The sequence below is a fragment of the Littorina saxatilis genome, linkage group LG16 (assembly GCF_037325665.1).
Source record: "Littorina saxatilis isolate snail1 linkage group LG16, US_GU_Lsax_2.0, whole genome shotgun sequence".
NCBI lineage: Eukaryota > Metazoa > Mollusca > Gastropoda > Littorinimorpha > Littorinidae > Littorina > Littorina saxatilis.
The window spans coordinates 16,847,674-16,860,173 of record NC_090260.1 but is presented as its reverse complement, the minus strand read 5'-3'; the positions used below and the strand labels follow the sequence as shown (position 1 = coordinate 16,860,173).

Here is a 12,500-nt window from a genome sequence, read left to right as displayed (position 1 = left end):
GAGATACCATGATCACAACACAGCGAGAGTAGCTCCAATGTTAACAGCGCTCTGGTCTTCATTGTCATGGCCAGAGAACGAGGGAGATACCATGGTCACAACACAGCGAGAGTAGCTCCAATGTTAACAGTGCTCTGGTCTTCATTGTCATGGTCAGAGAACAAGATACCATGATCACAACACAGCGAGAGTAGCTCCAATGTTAACAGTGCTCTGGTCTTCATTGTCATGGTCAGAGAACAAGATACCATGATCACAACACAGCGAGAGTAGCTCCAATGTTAACAAGACGTTGGTCTTCGTTGTCATGGTCAGTGAAAGAGAGATACCATGATCACAACACAGCTAGAGTAGCTCCAATGTTAACAGTGCTCTGGTCTTCATTGTCTTGTTTAGAGAACAAGATACCATGATCACAACACAGCGAGAGTAGCTCCAATGCGGTTAACAGCGCTCTGGTCTTCATTGTCATGGTCAGAGAACAAGATACCATAGTCACAACACAGCGAGAGTAGCTCCAATGTTAACAGCGTTCTGGTCTCCATTGTCTTGTTTAGAGAACAAGATACCATGATCACAACACAGCGAGAGTAGCTCCAATGCGGTTAACAGTGCTCTGGTCTTCATTGTCATGGTCAGAGAACGAGAGAGATACCATGATCACAACACAGCGAGAGTAGCTCCAATGTTAACAGCGCTCTGGTCTTCATTGTCATGGTCAGAGAACAAGATACCATGATCACAACACAGCGAGAGTAGCTCCAATGTTAACAGTGCTCTGGTCTTCATTGTCATGGTCAGAGAACGAGGGAGATACCATGATCACAACACAGCGAGAGTAGCTCCAATGTTAACAGCGCTCTGGTCTTCATTGTCATGGTCAGAGAACAAGATACCATGATCACAACACAGCGAGAGTAGCTCCAATGTTAACAGTGCTCTGGTCTTCATTGTCATGGTCAGAGAACAAGATACCATGGTCACAACACAGCGAGAGTAGCTCCAATGTTAACAGCGCTCTGGTCTTCATTGTCATGGTCAGAGAACAAAATACCATGGTCACAACACAGCGAGAGTAGCTTCAATGTTAACAGCGTTCTACTCTTCATTTAATTCATTTTCAATTCAACTTGATACAACTTTATTATCTGAATGTGAGACAAAATAAATATTTCTTTTGGCTCGTGTACACAGATATTATATCCCTCTCAAAACGTATAAATAAACACATAGAATTCATCTGCACACACATATCCTAAACCACACACACTCGCACCCTCACACACATATCCTAAACCATACACACGTGCACCCTCACATACATATCCTAAACCATACACACTCGCACCCTCACACACATATCCTAAAACATACACACTCGCACCCTCACATACATATCTTAAACCATACACACTCGCACCCTCACACACATATCCTAAACTATACACACGTGCACCCTCACACACATATCCTAAACCACACACACTCGCACCCTCACACACATATCCTAAACCATGCACACTCGCACCCTCACACACATATCCTAAACCATACACACTGGCACCCTCACATACATATCCTAAACCATACACACTCGCACCCTCACACACATATCCTAAACTATATACACTCGCACCCTCACATACATATCCTAAACCATACACACTCGCACCCTCACACACATATCCTAAACCATACACACTCGCACCCTCACACACATATCCTAAACCATACACACTCGCACCCTCACACACATATCCTAAACCATACACACTGGCACCCTCACATACATATCCTAAACTATACACACTCGCACCCTCACATACATATCCTAAACCATACACACTCGCACCCTCACATACATATCCTAAACCACACACACTCGCACCCTCACATACATATCCTAAACTATACACACTCGCACCCTCACACACATATCCTAAACCACACACACTCGCACCCTCACATACATATCCTAAACTATACACACTCGCACCCTCACACACATATCCTAAACTATACACACTCGCACCCTCACACACATATCATAAACTATACACACTCGCACCCTCACACACATATCCTAAACCACACACACTCGCACCCTCACATACATATCCTAAACCACACACACTCGCACCCTCACACACATATCCTAAACCACACACACTCGCACCCTCACATACATATCCTAAACCATACACACTCGCACCCTCACACACATATCCTAAACCATACACACTCGCACCCTCACATACATATCCTAAACCATACACACTCGCACCCTCACATACATATCCACATACATGCACTCATGTGTCCATTATTAAATATAAATACATTAAAATTAAATTCATTGTTATGGTCAAGGAGGAACGTACCATGCACACGTCCTCAATTCTGACATTGGTACCAACATTCTCAACTCTGCAATCCTTGTCACTCTGAGCTCTGGTCAGGCCTAAGATGTAGATAATGTACATCAAATATGAAGTAAGTCGGTGCACAAATAAAGAAGTTATTAGCATTTTCGAGGGTGGCATTTATTTGGGGTCACCCGGTACACAAATATGAAGTAATTCGCTCAACAGATGTAGACTCTGTTAGATTGTTTTTGTGTGGCATTGGATGAAGGGGGGGGGGGGGGGGGAGTGTCCCCCAGTACATGCATTTCGTTCGCTTGGCCTGCACTACGGCTTTTGTGGAGCGTTACTCCACGATCATCCCCGACAGTCTTCAAGTGGAGTCTGTCAAAGTTAATGTATTCTAATCTGTTAAGGAACTTGTTCCTGCTTTCGTGCGATTGCAACAAGGCCGAAATGATTCCGTTCTGTTGACACACTTCTTTCAGTTCACTGAGCTGTGACGGTCACGTAAAACAACACGTGCTACCGTATCACCATCTCTCTGCTCCCGCTCAATCTTTTCACATATTTGTTTCTCCTTTTCGTGTGATTGGTGGAAGGCAAAACATTTTTCCCATCCAATAGCAGTGTTTGGAATAAACTCACGTTTTCAAAAGAAATCCCACGTACATCTATTTACGTCATGTGATTGATATCTTTGCATCAACTATGGTCTCGCTGTTTTGCTAATGCTACAGTACCGGGCACTTACAAATTACTCTCACCACTATATAACAAAGACTGATTAAACGTGTATAAATGCGCCTCCTAAGCATGTATTCAACATGTGATTGTTGGTGTTCATCAAGAATTGAACACCAATCACAGAATGTGCTTCGTTCTAAACCCAGCGTTTCTGAATCACAATACACCAGTTGACAGTTCCAGCGCTACATGGAAGAAAGAAGGAAACCCACGTGATACCTAAAGCGATTATGATTGGTCGAGATGTTTTCGACGAGCAACGTTTGCATCGTCTGCACGGCAAAGCATGGTGATAGAGAGGGCGAGTGTGCTCGTCGGTTCATTTCCATCAAAGTTGCAGAGTCAACTTCAAGTTCAATCCATTTCAGTGGCATATAAACTTGCCCAGTAACTGGTTGCAGTAATGTAGTTTACCGACTTTGGAAATGGGGGTCCCAATTTTGCAAATCACTACAAAAGTGCACCTTCTTCAGCGAATCAATCTATGCGTTCAAATCTCCGGAACTTACTCGTAAAAGTGATATGCACAAGCGCAAATTCCACGGAACTGGAAGTGGAAGTAGAAAAAATACTCGAACAAGAAGGGCAAAGCCCATACGACTCACATGCTTGACCTCAAATAACTAAACCTAGCAATGACATCATACACGAAGAACTGCTTTACACATTTTTTCTACCAAAATACATGTGACCTTGACCCAAGGTCAAGGTCATCCAAGGTCATGCAACACAAAGCTGTTAATTCAAGACATAGGAAGTACAATGGTGCTTATTGGCCCTTTCTACCATGAGATATGGTCACTTTTAGTGGTTCACTACCTTATTTTGGTCACATTTCATAAGGGTCAAAGTGACCTTGACCTTGATCATATGTGACCAAATGTGTCTCATGATGAAAGCATAACATGTGCCCCACATAATTTTTAAGTTTGAAACAGTTATCTTCCATAGTTCAGGGTCAAGGTCACTTCAAAATATGTATACAATCCAACTTTGAAGAGCTCCTGTGACCTTGACCTTGAAGCAAGGTAAACCAAACTGGTATCAAAAGATGGGGCTTACTTTGCCCTATATATCATATATAGGTGAGGTATTCAATCTCAAAAACTTCAGAGAAAATGGGGAAAATGTGAAAAATAGCTGTTTTTTAGACAACATTTATGGCCCCTGCGACCTTGACCTTGAAGCAAGGTCAAGATGCTATGTATGTTTTTTGGGGCCTTGTCATCATACACCATCTTGCCAAATTTGGTACTGATAGACTGAATAGTATCCAAGAAATATCCAACGTTAAAGTTTTCCGGACGGCCGGACGGCCGGACGGCCGGACGGACGGACGGACGGACGGACGACTCGGGTGAGTACATAGACTCACTTTTGCTTCGCATGTGAGTCAAAAACGATGTGCGTACGTACAATTCCAAAATGGCCGCGGAACTGTTAATCGGTGTATAGAAAATGGTTACAATGTGTTGACTCTGCATGAAGAGTCAGACCTGGTCACATCTACTTTACTATTCACACTTATTCAACCAGTTAATCTATTTAGATATTGATAATCGTTCATGTAATTCGTCGCTGGAGTGTCTAAATTACGGCGAATCAGTCGAAAGTGCCTGAGGATTACTCCCCTTTAAGATGAACATGTGCACTATATGTTGCTAAAGGATTACTCCCCTTTAAGATGAACATGTGCACTAACTGTTGCTAAAGGATTACTCCCCTTTAAGATGAACATGTGCACTAACTGTTGCTAAAGGATTACTCCCCTTTAAGATGAACATGTGCACTAACTGTTGCTAAAGGATTACTCCCCTTTAAGATGAACATGTGCACTAACTGTTGCTACAGGATTACTCCCCTTTAAGATGAACATGTGCACTAACTGTTGCTAAAGGATTACTCCCCTTTAAGATGAACATGTGCACTAACTGTTGCTAAAGGATTACTCCCCTTTAAGATGAACATGTGCACTAACTGTTGCTACAGGATTACTCCCCTTTAAGATGAACATGTGCACTAACTGTTGCTAAAGGATTACTCCCCTTTAAGATGAACATGTGCATTAACTGTTGCTAAAGGATTACTCCCCTTTAAGATGAACATGTGCACTAACTGTTGCTAAAGGATTACTCCCCTTTAAGATGAACATGTGCACTAACTGTTGCTAAAGGATTACTCCCCTTTAAGATGAACATGTGCACTAACTGTTGCTACAGGATTACTCCCCTTTAAGATGAACATGTGCATTAACTGTTGCTAAAGGATTACTCCCCTTTAAGATGAACATGTGCACTAACTGTTGCTAAAGGATCGCCACGGGCAACACTACTCTTCTAATTGCAACATGATGTTGATGTTTTAGGTGAGACAGGGCGAGCACAATGGCGAGTCAGCAGGGAGGCAGCGGATCCATTGCAAAGAAACCACGTCTGGTAGGCCGCTGTCACCGTGTTGTGATGTGTATCATTCTGTGTTCTTAGCTGTGGTGTGTTGTCCATCGTTTTAAAAGTTGTATGTTGTCAGCCGTGGTGTCCATCGTGTTGCATGTTGTCCATTGTGTTGTGTTGTGTTGTCCATCGTGTTGTGTTGTCCATTGTGTTGTGTTGTCCATTGTGTTGTGTTGTCCATCGTGTTGTGTTGTCCATTGTGTTGTATTGTGTTGTCCATTGTGTTGTGTTGTTTATTGTATTGTGTTGTCCATCGTGTTGTGTGGTCCATTGTGTTGTGTTGTCCATCGTGTTGTGTGGTCCATTGTGTTGTGTTGTCCATCGTGTTGTGTTGTCCATTGTGTTGTGTTGTCCATCGTGTTGTGTGGTCCATTGTGTTGTGTTGTCCATCGTGTTGTGTTGTCCATCGTGTTGTGTGGTCCATCGTGTTGTGTGGTCCATTGTGTTGTGTTGTCCATCGTGTTGTGTGGTCCATTGTGTTGTGTTGTCCATCGTGTTGTGTTGTCCATCGTGTTGTGTGGTCCATTGTATTGTGTTGTCCATCGTGTTGTGTGGTCCATTGTGTTGTGTTGTCCATTACGTTGTGGTGTCCATCGTGCTGTGATGTCCACCTTGTTATGTTGTTCACCTCCTTGTTGTATTGTCCATCATGTTGTGTTATCCATCGTGTTGTGTTGTCCATCATGTTGTGTTGTCCATCATGTTGTGTTGACCATCGTGTTGTGTTGTCCATCGTGTTGTGTTGTCCATCGTGTTGTGTTGTCCATCGTGTTGTGTTGTCCATCGTGTTGTGATATCCATCGTGTTGTACGTGTTGTCCATCGTGTTGTGTTTTAACACGTCCATTCTCACAACAAAAGAGGTCACTCGCATTGTACGTTGCAGGCGTGCTGCCAGTGCAGCAGGGAATCACGGTGCATCAGGCAAGGGGAGTGTGACTGCCGTGCGAACTGCACCCCCTGTACCAACTGTGCTGCTCAGGGCTGTACTAATTGCTCCGTTGATCTGGTGGGTCTTAGATAGCGGAATACTCTCTCTCTCTCTCTCTCTCTCTCTCTCTCTCTCTCTCTCTCTCTCTCTCTCTCTCTCTCTCTCTCTCTCTCTCTCTCTCTCTCTCTCTCTCTCTCTCTCTCTCTCCCCCTCTCTCTCTCTCTCCCCCCCCCTCTCTCTCTCTCTCTCTCTCTCTCTCTCTCTCTCTCTCTTGAGATTTGGCGAAAGACGTTTTGCAAGACATGCGGTTTTTAGAACCGTCTACAATGTTATCGTGATTGCCACAGGTTGTAGGCACATAAAACAACAAACAATAACCAGCCAACCAACCCATCTCTGTCTGTCTATCTCTGTTTGTCTATCTCTGTCTGTCTATCTCTGTCTGTCTATCTCTGTCTGTCTATCTTTGTTTATCTCTGTCTGTCTATCTCTGTCTGTCTATCTCTGTCTGTCTATCTCTGTCTATCTCTGTTTATCTCTGTCTGTCTATCTCTGTCTGTCTGTCTGTGTCTGTCTATCTCTGTCTGTCTATCTATGTCTGTCTATCTCTGTCTCTGTCTGTCTGTCTCTGTCTCTGTCTGTCTGTCTCTGTCTCTCCTGCCCCCCCCCCCCCTCCCCCTCAGCTCCTACACGGCCGATCTAATCTGTCAATTAGTTGGGGGTCGTATACATGCATTGTCCGTTTCAGTGTCGATACACGCAAATAGACTGAACATTCCTCATTGATGACGATCGCAACAGCCAAGTTGATGGTTGAGTGTTTGGAACCCCGCCACCTGCTTGATAAAGAGAAGAGATGTTCCGATCTCCCGGGTCACTTTATTTGCATACCTGCTTTCCCCCCCCTCCCCCCATTGTGTGGTACAAAACCAGGTAAAAATGGTAAAGATCCTGAAATCCATGTCAGTGAATTATAGAAACATGAAAAGACCAAGTATGCATCCCACGACACAGAGTAGAGTATAAGTATATGGCCGACGGAACATACGGCCAAGCACATACAATCCTCTTTGTGCAAAATCATCAGTGTACATGGGCGTTTTGGCCCACAAACGCACAGGAAAATAAAATAATGTTTGAAATTTTTTTTCTGAGTACCATGTGAGGAAACACGTTCACATACAAACATATTTACGTTCACATCAATACGTATTGCATGACAATAAGGTGAGTCACTATCTAAAACAACGCTATGACAGAAATGACGGTCATATCATGCACACAACTCATAATTATGAACAGCGCTGTGACAGAAGTGACTGTAATATGCAAACCACACATATGAACATCGCTTTGACAGAAGTGACGGTAATATCATGATCATTACATATATGAACAGTGCTATGACAGAAATGACGGTAATATCATGATCATTACATATATGAACAGTGCTATGACAGAAATGACGGTAATATCATGATCATTACATATATGAACAGTGCTATGACAGAAATGACGGTAATATCATGATCATTACATATATGAACAGTGCTATGACAGAAATGACGGTAATATCATGATCATTACATATTTGAACAGTGCTATGACAGAAGTGACGGTTATACCATGCACATCACACAGGGACCGGCTGTGCAATGTGCTCCGCCGTGCAGTACCTCTGGGTCACCGGGGAACCAGGCTGTCTCTCCTGCCCCGCCCTTGATGGCAAGATCACAGGAATCAGAAGACCAAGTGTTAAGGTTGTCAGACCATGAGGTAAATTCATCTCAGAAAAAAAAAACCGAAACCTCATATTTTAAGACTTATTGAAGTTCTGTTTAAAATGAATAAGGTGCATTATTATTAGTTTTACTCTTTTTGTGTTACGTTGTTGTTGTTGTTGTTGTTGTTGTTGTTGTTGTTGTTGTTTTTGTCCTTGTTTTTGTTTTTCATTTTGAATTTACACCAAAGAACAACTGTTTTTAAACAATTATCTGCTGTGTTCTAGGCAAATATTGTGTGAACCACCAACGAGACATAAGTCCCTATTTGGTGTCCGTATTTTCACCGTCTTCATAGTTGACGTAGGTTGTGAATGGTACTAGAAGTGAGCAGGCAGTACACCATCATGTCTTTGATTCCAGAGAGAGTTTCTCAACGCCTGGTTCCCTCACCTTGAGAGCGAATCATACATAATCCCCCCGGCTCACATGGACACTGTGCATGAGAGAATGGCATATATCGGAGACGGTGAGCGAATCCAGGTACTGAAAACACAGCAACAAATAGACAGAGATGAGAGTAGAGAGGTCAGGGACACTGTCCGCATAGACAGAGTGCTGAAAAATGTACACCACTGCATGAATCAGATAAAAAACAAAGCCGCAAGGGAAAATGAACTTATGGTAATTCTGACCCAAGCTAAATTTGGTGTATATGGTGCTAATACCCAAAGCATCTATACTGGTGCAGCCGCCAGGAACACGAACAGCGTCAAAGCAGAGCCGTTGAACCTGAAGGAGGACTTTGTTGACCTGCTCGTCATACATCGCGAGCGTGGGATAATGATGGCGGCAATCATAGCTCAGACAGAAGACGACCCCCTTGCAGTTCAAGTAGAACTAAAGAAGGCCGCTGCCTACCTGAAGCAAGCCAGAGATGTTGTGAGGCGCTCTGTTCTGGGTGACCTGGTCACACAGCCAGCCCTCCACCAGGCCATTGTCCTGCCCGACACAACGAGACGCTGTCTGGAGGAGGTGCTGCTAAACATGAGCGATGTAAGTTAACTCTTTACCTACACTCGCTCACACACGCAAAAACGGACGAACGCAGGAGAGAAGGAGAGAAAGAGAGAGAGAGAGAGAGAGAGAGAGAGAGAGAGAGAGAGAGAGAGAGAGAGAGAGAGAGAGAGAGAGAGAGAGAGAGAGAGACCTTTGTTCACCAACGTACAGTAAGGGCCAGTTCATAGCGCTATGCTCTTAGTCCACACACTGTGTGCAGTGTCCGTCCGTATGTCCGAACAAAAGACATTTGCAGACTTCTGGTATTTAATAATTTTCCGATTTGACCCCGATTTGATTGACCTTCGTCAAATGTTGGGGTCACAGCGGGGTCATGCTCATCAACTTTTTAAGTTTAGTTTCTTTCAGATATTTGGGCCCGTAACAAAGCCTCCATATTTCACACAATTGTATGTGTTATTTCAGCAGACATGACCAAAATGAAGCTTGTTTCGTAAATGTTGACAGTAATAGCATGGACATGTTTGCTGGACAAGATGATCACCACTGAACATATCTGGAATATTACAGGTCACACTTTTGATCAACTTTTGTTCGATTATTCTGATGCCAACGTTCTCTTGAACATTTAATTTATGAAGCTGAAAGAGGAATTTTTTAATATTTTTTTTATTGGAGTTAAGTCTCATTCGCTGCGCAGCTAAATTTCCCCTGTGTTCCCTGCCAACGCGCGATTTAGAGCCATTTTGAAAAAAATATTAAAAATCAACAACACAAGATAACTTTACTTATTCCCCCCTCTGCTTCTTTACCTCTGTAAACTTGTAGAGCTAGTTATTTTTCGATAATGACCCAGCAACCAAACAAATAACGAGCCAGCAACAGCCTGAATCCTCGATAGTGCAATGGGTTGAGAAGCTGTTCTGTTTTGGTACTACTTTTGCGACTGAAAAGTTCAAAACGCTCTATACGTACGAAATATACATCTCTGGAGCAAACAATACAAACATACCGCATTTAAATTAACAACTACAGGCCTGAACACATGAATCTCCATATAAAATCCATGAGTTCGGTTGTTTTCTGAATATAGATCTGCTGTGCACACACCGTTCATCACAAGCAAATTCCCAAGGCAAGTAACTCATACTCTTGCCGACAAGAGTAGTTCCCCTTCTTTTAACGCAGTTTCTTCGACAACACTGACTGCAATCCGACGGTCAGTTTTCAACAATATTTCATTTTATAAACAGATCACACGCAACCAAATGCACACATCTCATCAATTTAAACAACATAAAGCGGTTTCATACACTATTTTCCCCAAAAAACTGAACTTCATACAGTAATTAACGTTGGAACACGGGTGCAAAAGTTCGTCTGCTAGTCCCATTTGACGAAAGAACATTATCTTTAGCGATACTAAAACATAAACAGAACACACAATATCTGCCTTTACCGCCACAGCAGAATAACAGCTTATCTGTGTACTTGATTTTAGTCTAAAACAGGGAAACTGACAAGAAGTGTTAACAGAATGGAATGATTTGCACAGAACTATACAACCGCGCATTAATCGATCGCCTGCGCAGGTTGACTGGTTGAGTGATTCGGATTCGATCAAACTTTCGCACAAAAACTCCTGTTTTCTTTGAATAACTGAAGAAAGGGGGAATAAAGAGGTTACACACCTCGTCTCAGTGATTATTAAAAATAATGGTCTCAGTTCGCGGTCATGAAAAAGCTCGCTGAAGCTCGCATTTTTCATGATCCGCTAACTTCGACCATTATTTTTAATAATCACTGAGACTCGGCATGTAACCTCTACATACCTTATGTTTTTGCAAAGTTTGAAACTTACTCTTTTAGAAAATATATGAAACATTTGAAAGTACATACCTTTTGTTGTCTTCATATCCACGCAAAATATCCAATTTGAAGCAAAACAAAAAAACGTTCTACGTCATGGGTTCATCATACACAATGTCATGATCGACACTTGCATTGCCCGAATCATCACCCAAATGATCGTCCATTGGCACAAAATCGTCACCAGAATCTAAAATATCATCTCCACTATCATCATCACTGAGGTCAAGATCAGAACCGTACTGAATAACACGTTCTAGCACTCTTTTCAAGTTACTACGTCTCAGCAGAACGATCCGCCATCTTGGAAAAGTCAAAACACGTGGGTCGCACACCGTCAACAAAATTTTTATTAATCCCAACAATTTAAGGGAAGGAACTGTTTACAGTGAATGGTACCACTGTAGACAGATAGAAGTTCATTGCAGGGGTTGTTTCCCTTGGTCAGCAGGACCGTTTACACCGTTAAAAATTCGTGATATCCGTCGGAACTCAAGTGCCGGCACGCAGCCAACGCTAAACACAGGTGTCGGAATTCCAGTTCCGACGCGCAGCGAATGAGTTAAAATGTGGGTTAACTTACATAGGTTATGAACAAAAACAAAACAAAGGGTCTTATTGGGGGAGGTCAGGCATAAAAGGGGGTGGTTGTATAAGAAGGGAGGGACTCTTGTGGTGGTGGCGGGAGTCTTCCATGGGGGAGGAGGGATCCTAAAAAAAGTGGGGGGGGGGGGGGTGTTACATTGTTGTGGGACAAGACGAAGGCGAGTCGAATTAGGCAATAGCCACCGCCATTTGACATGTTGAGGTTGTAAGTAAACATTTTTCTCATGTTTTGTGATTGAATGGAAACCGAATCGCGAAGCGATGAGGTTTTCATTCCAATCACAAAACATGAGAAAAATGTTTACTTACAACCGAAACATGTCAAATGGCGGTGGCTATTTCCATTCTACTTTACTCACCAACAGTGGAACTCGATCTTGCTGAATGACACACTGGGAAAAACGTTCCTTTCCATAAAAATGTCATTGCTTTCGTCGACTATTTACCTCACGTACCTTTTTTCCACACTGCGCAGCTGATTCATTGACATTGAGGCTATCCTGAATATGTTACACAGCGAGAACTGACACTATTGTTAAGAATAGGAACTGAAGTATTTGTTTTTCATTTCTAAACTTTGTTGGTCATGATCACGTTCCAAAAATATTCATGTCGCCAAACGAACAGGACGTGACGTCGATTTGCCTTTTCATTCACTACAATACTCTTCCGGTCTCGGCTACAGGTATTTGTTTTGTTTCTGTTTCAGTGAAGCAAGTAAAAAAAAAAAGTGTTTGCGCATGTCTGTTTGTTTATCGAGACCATTATGACGTATCTATTTGTCGTCTGCGTCA

At 42.8% G+C, this 12,500-nt stretch overlaps 1 protein-coding gene across 1 annotated transcript in view; it reads left to right on the top strand.

Annotated features, from left to right (window-relative positions):
• The first annotated feature begins 5,378 nt into the window (after positions 1 to 5,378).
• LOC138950505 (uncharacterized) overlaps positions 5,379 to 12,500 on the top strand; it is a 13,284-nt gene continuing 6,162 nt past the window's right edge. Inside the window, exons 1-4 of the mRNA XM_070322231.1 lie at positions 5,379 to 5,545; positions 6,446 to 6,568; positions 8,132 to 8,266; positions 8,635 to 9,267. Of these exons, the coding sequence (XP_070178332.1) occupies positions 5,495 to 5,545; positions 6,446 to 6,568; positions 8,132 to 8,266; positions 8,635 to 9,267 (942 nt within the window). The 5' untranslated portion in view covers positions 5,379 to 5,494. The remainder of the gene's footprint in view (positions 5,546 to 6,445; positions 6,569 to 8,131; positions 8,267 to 8,634; positions 9,268 to 12,500) is intronic.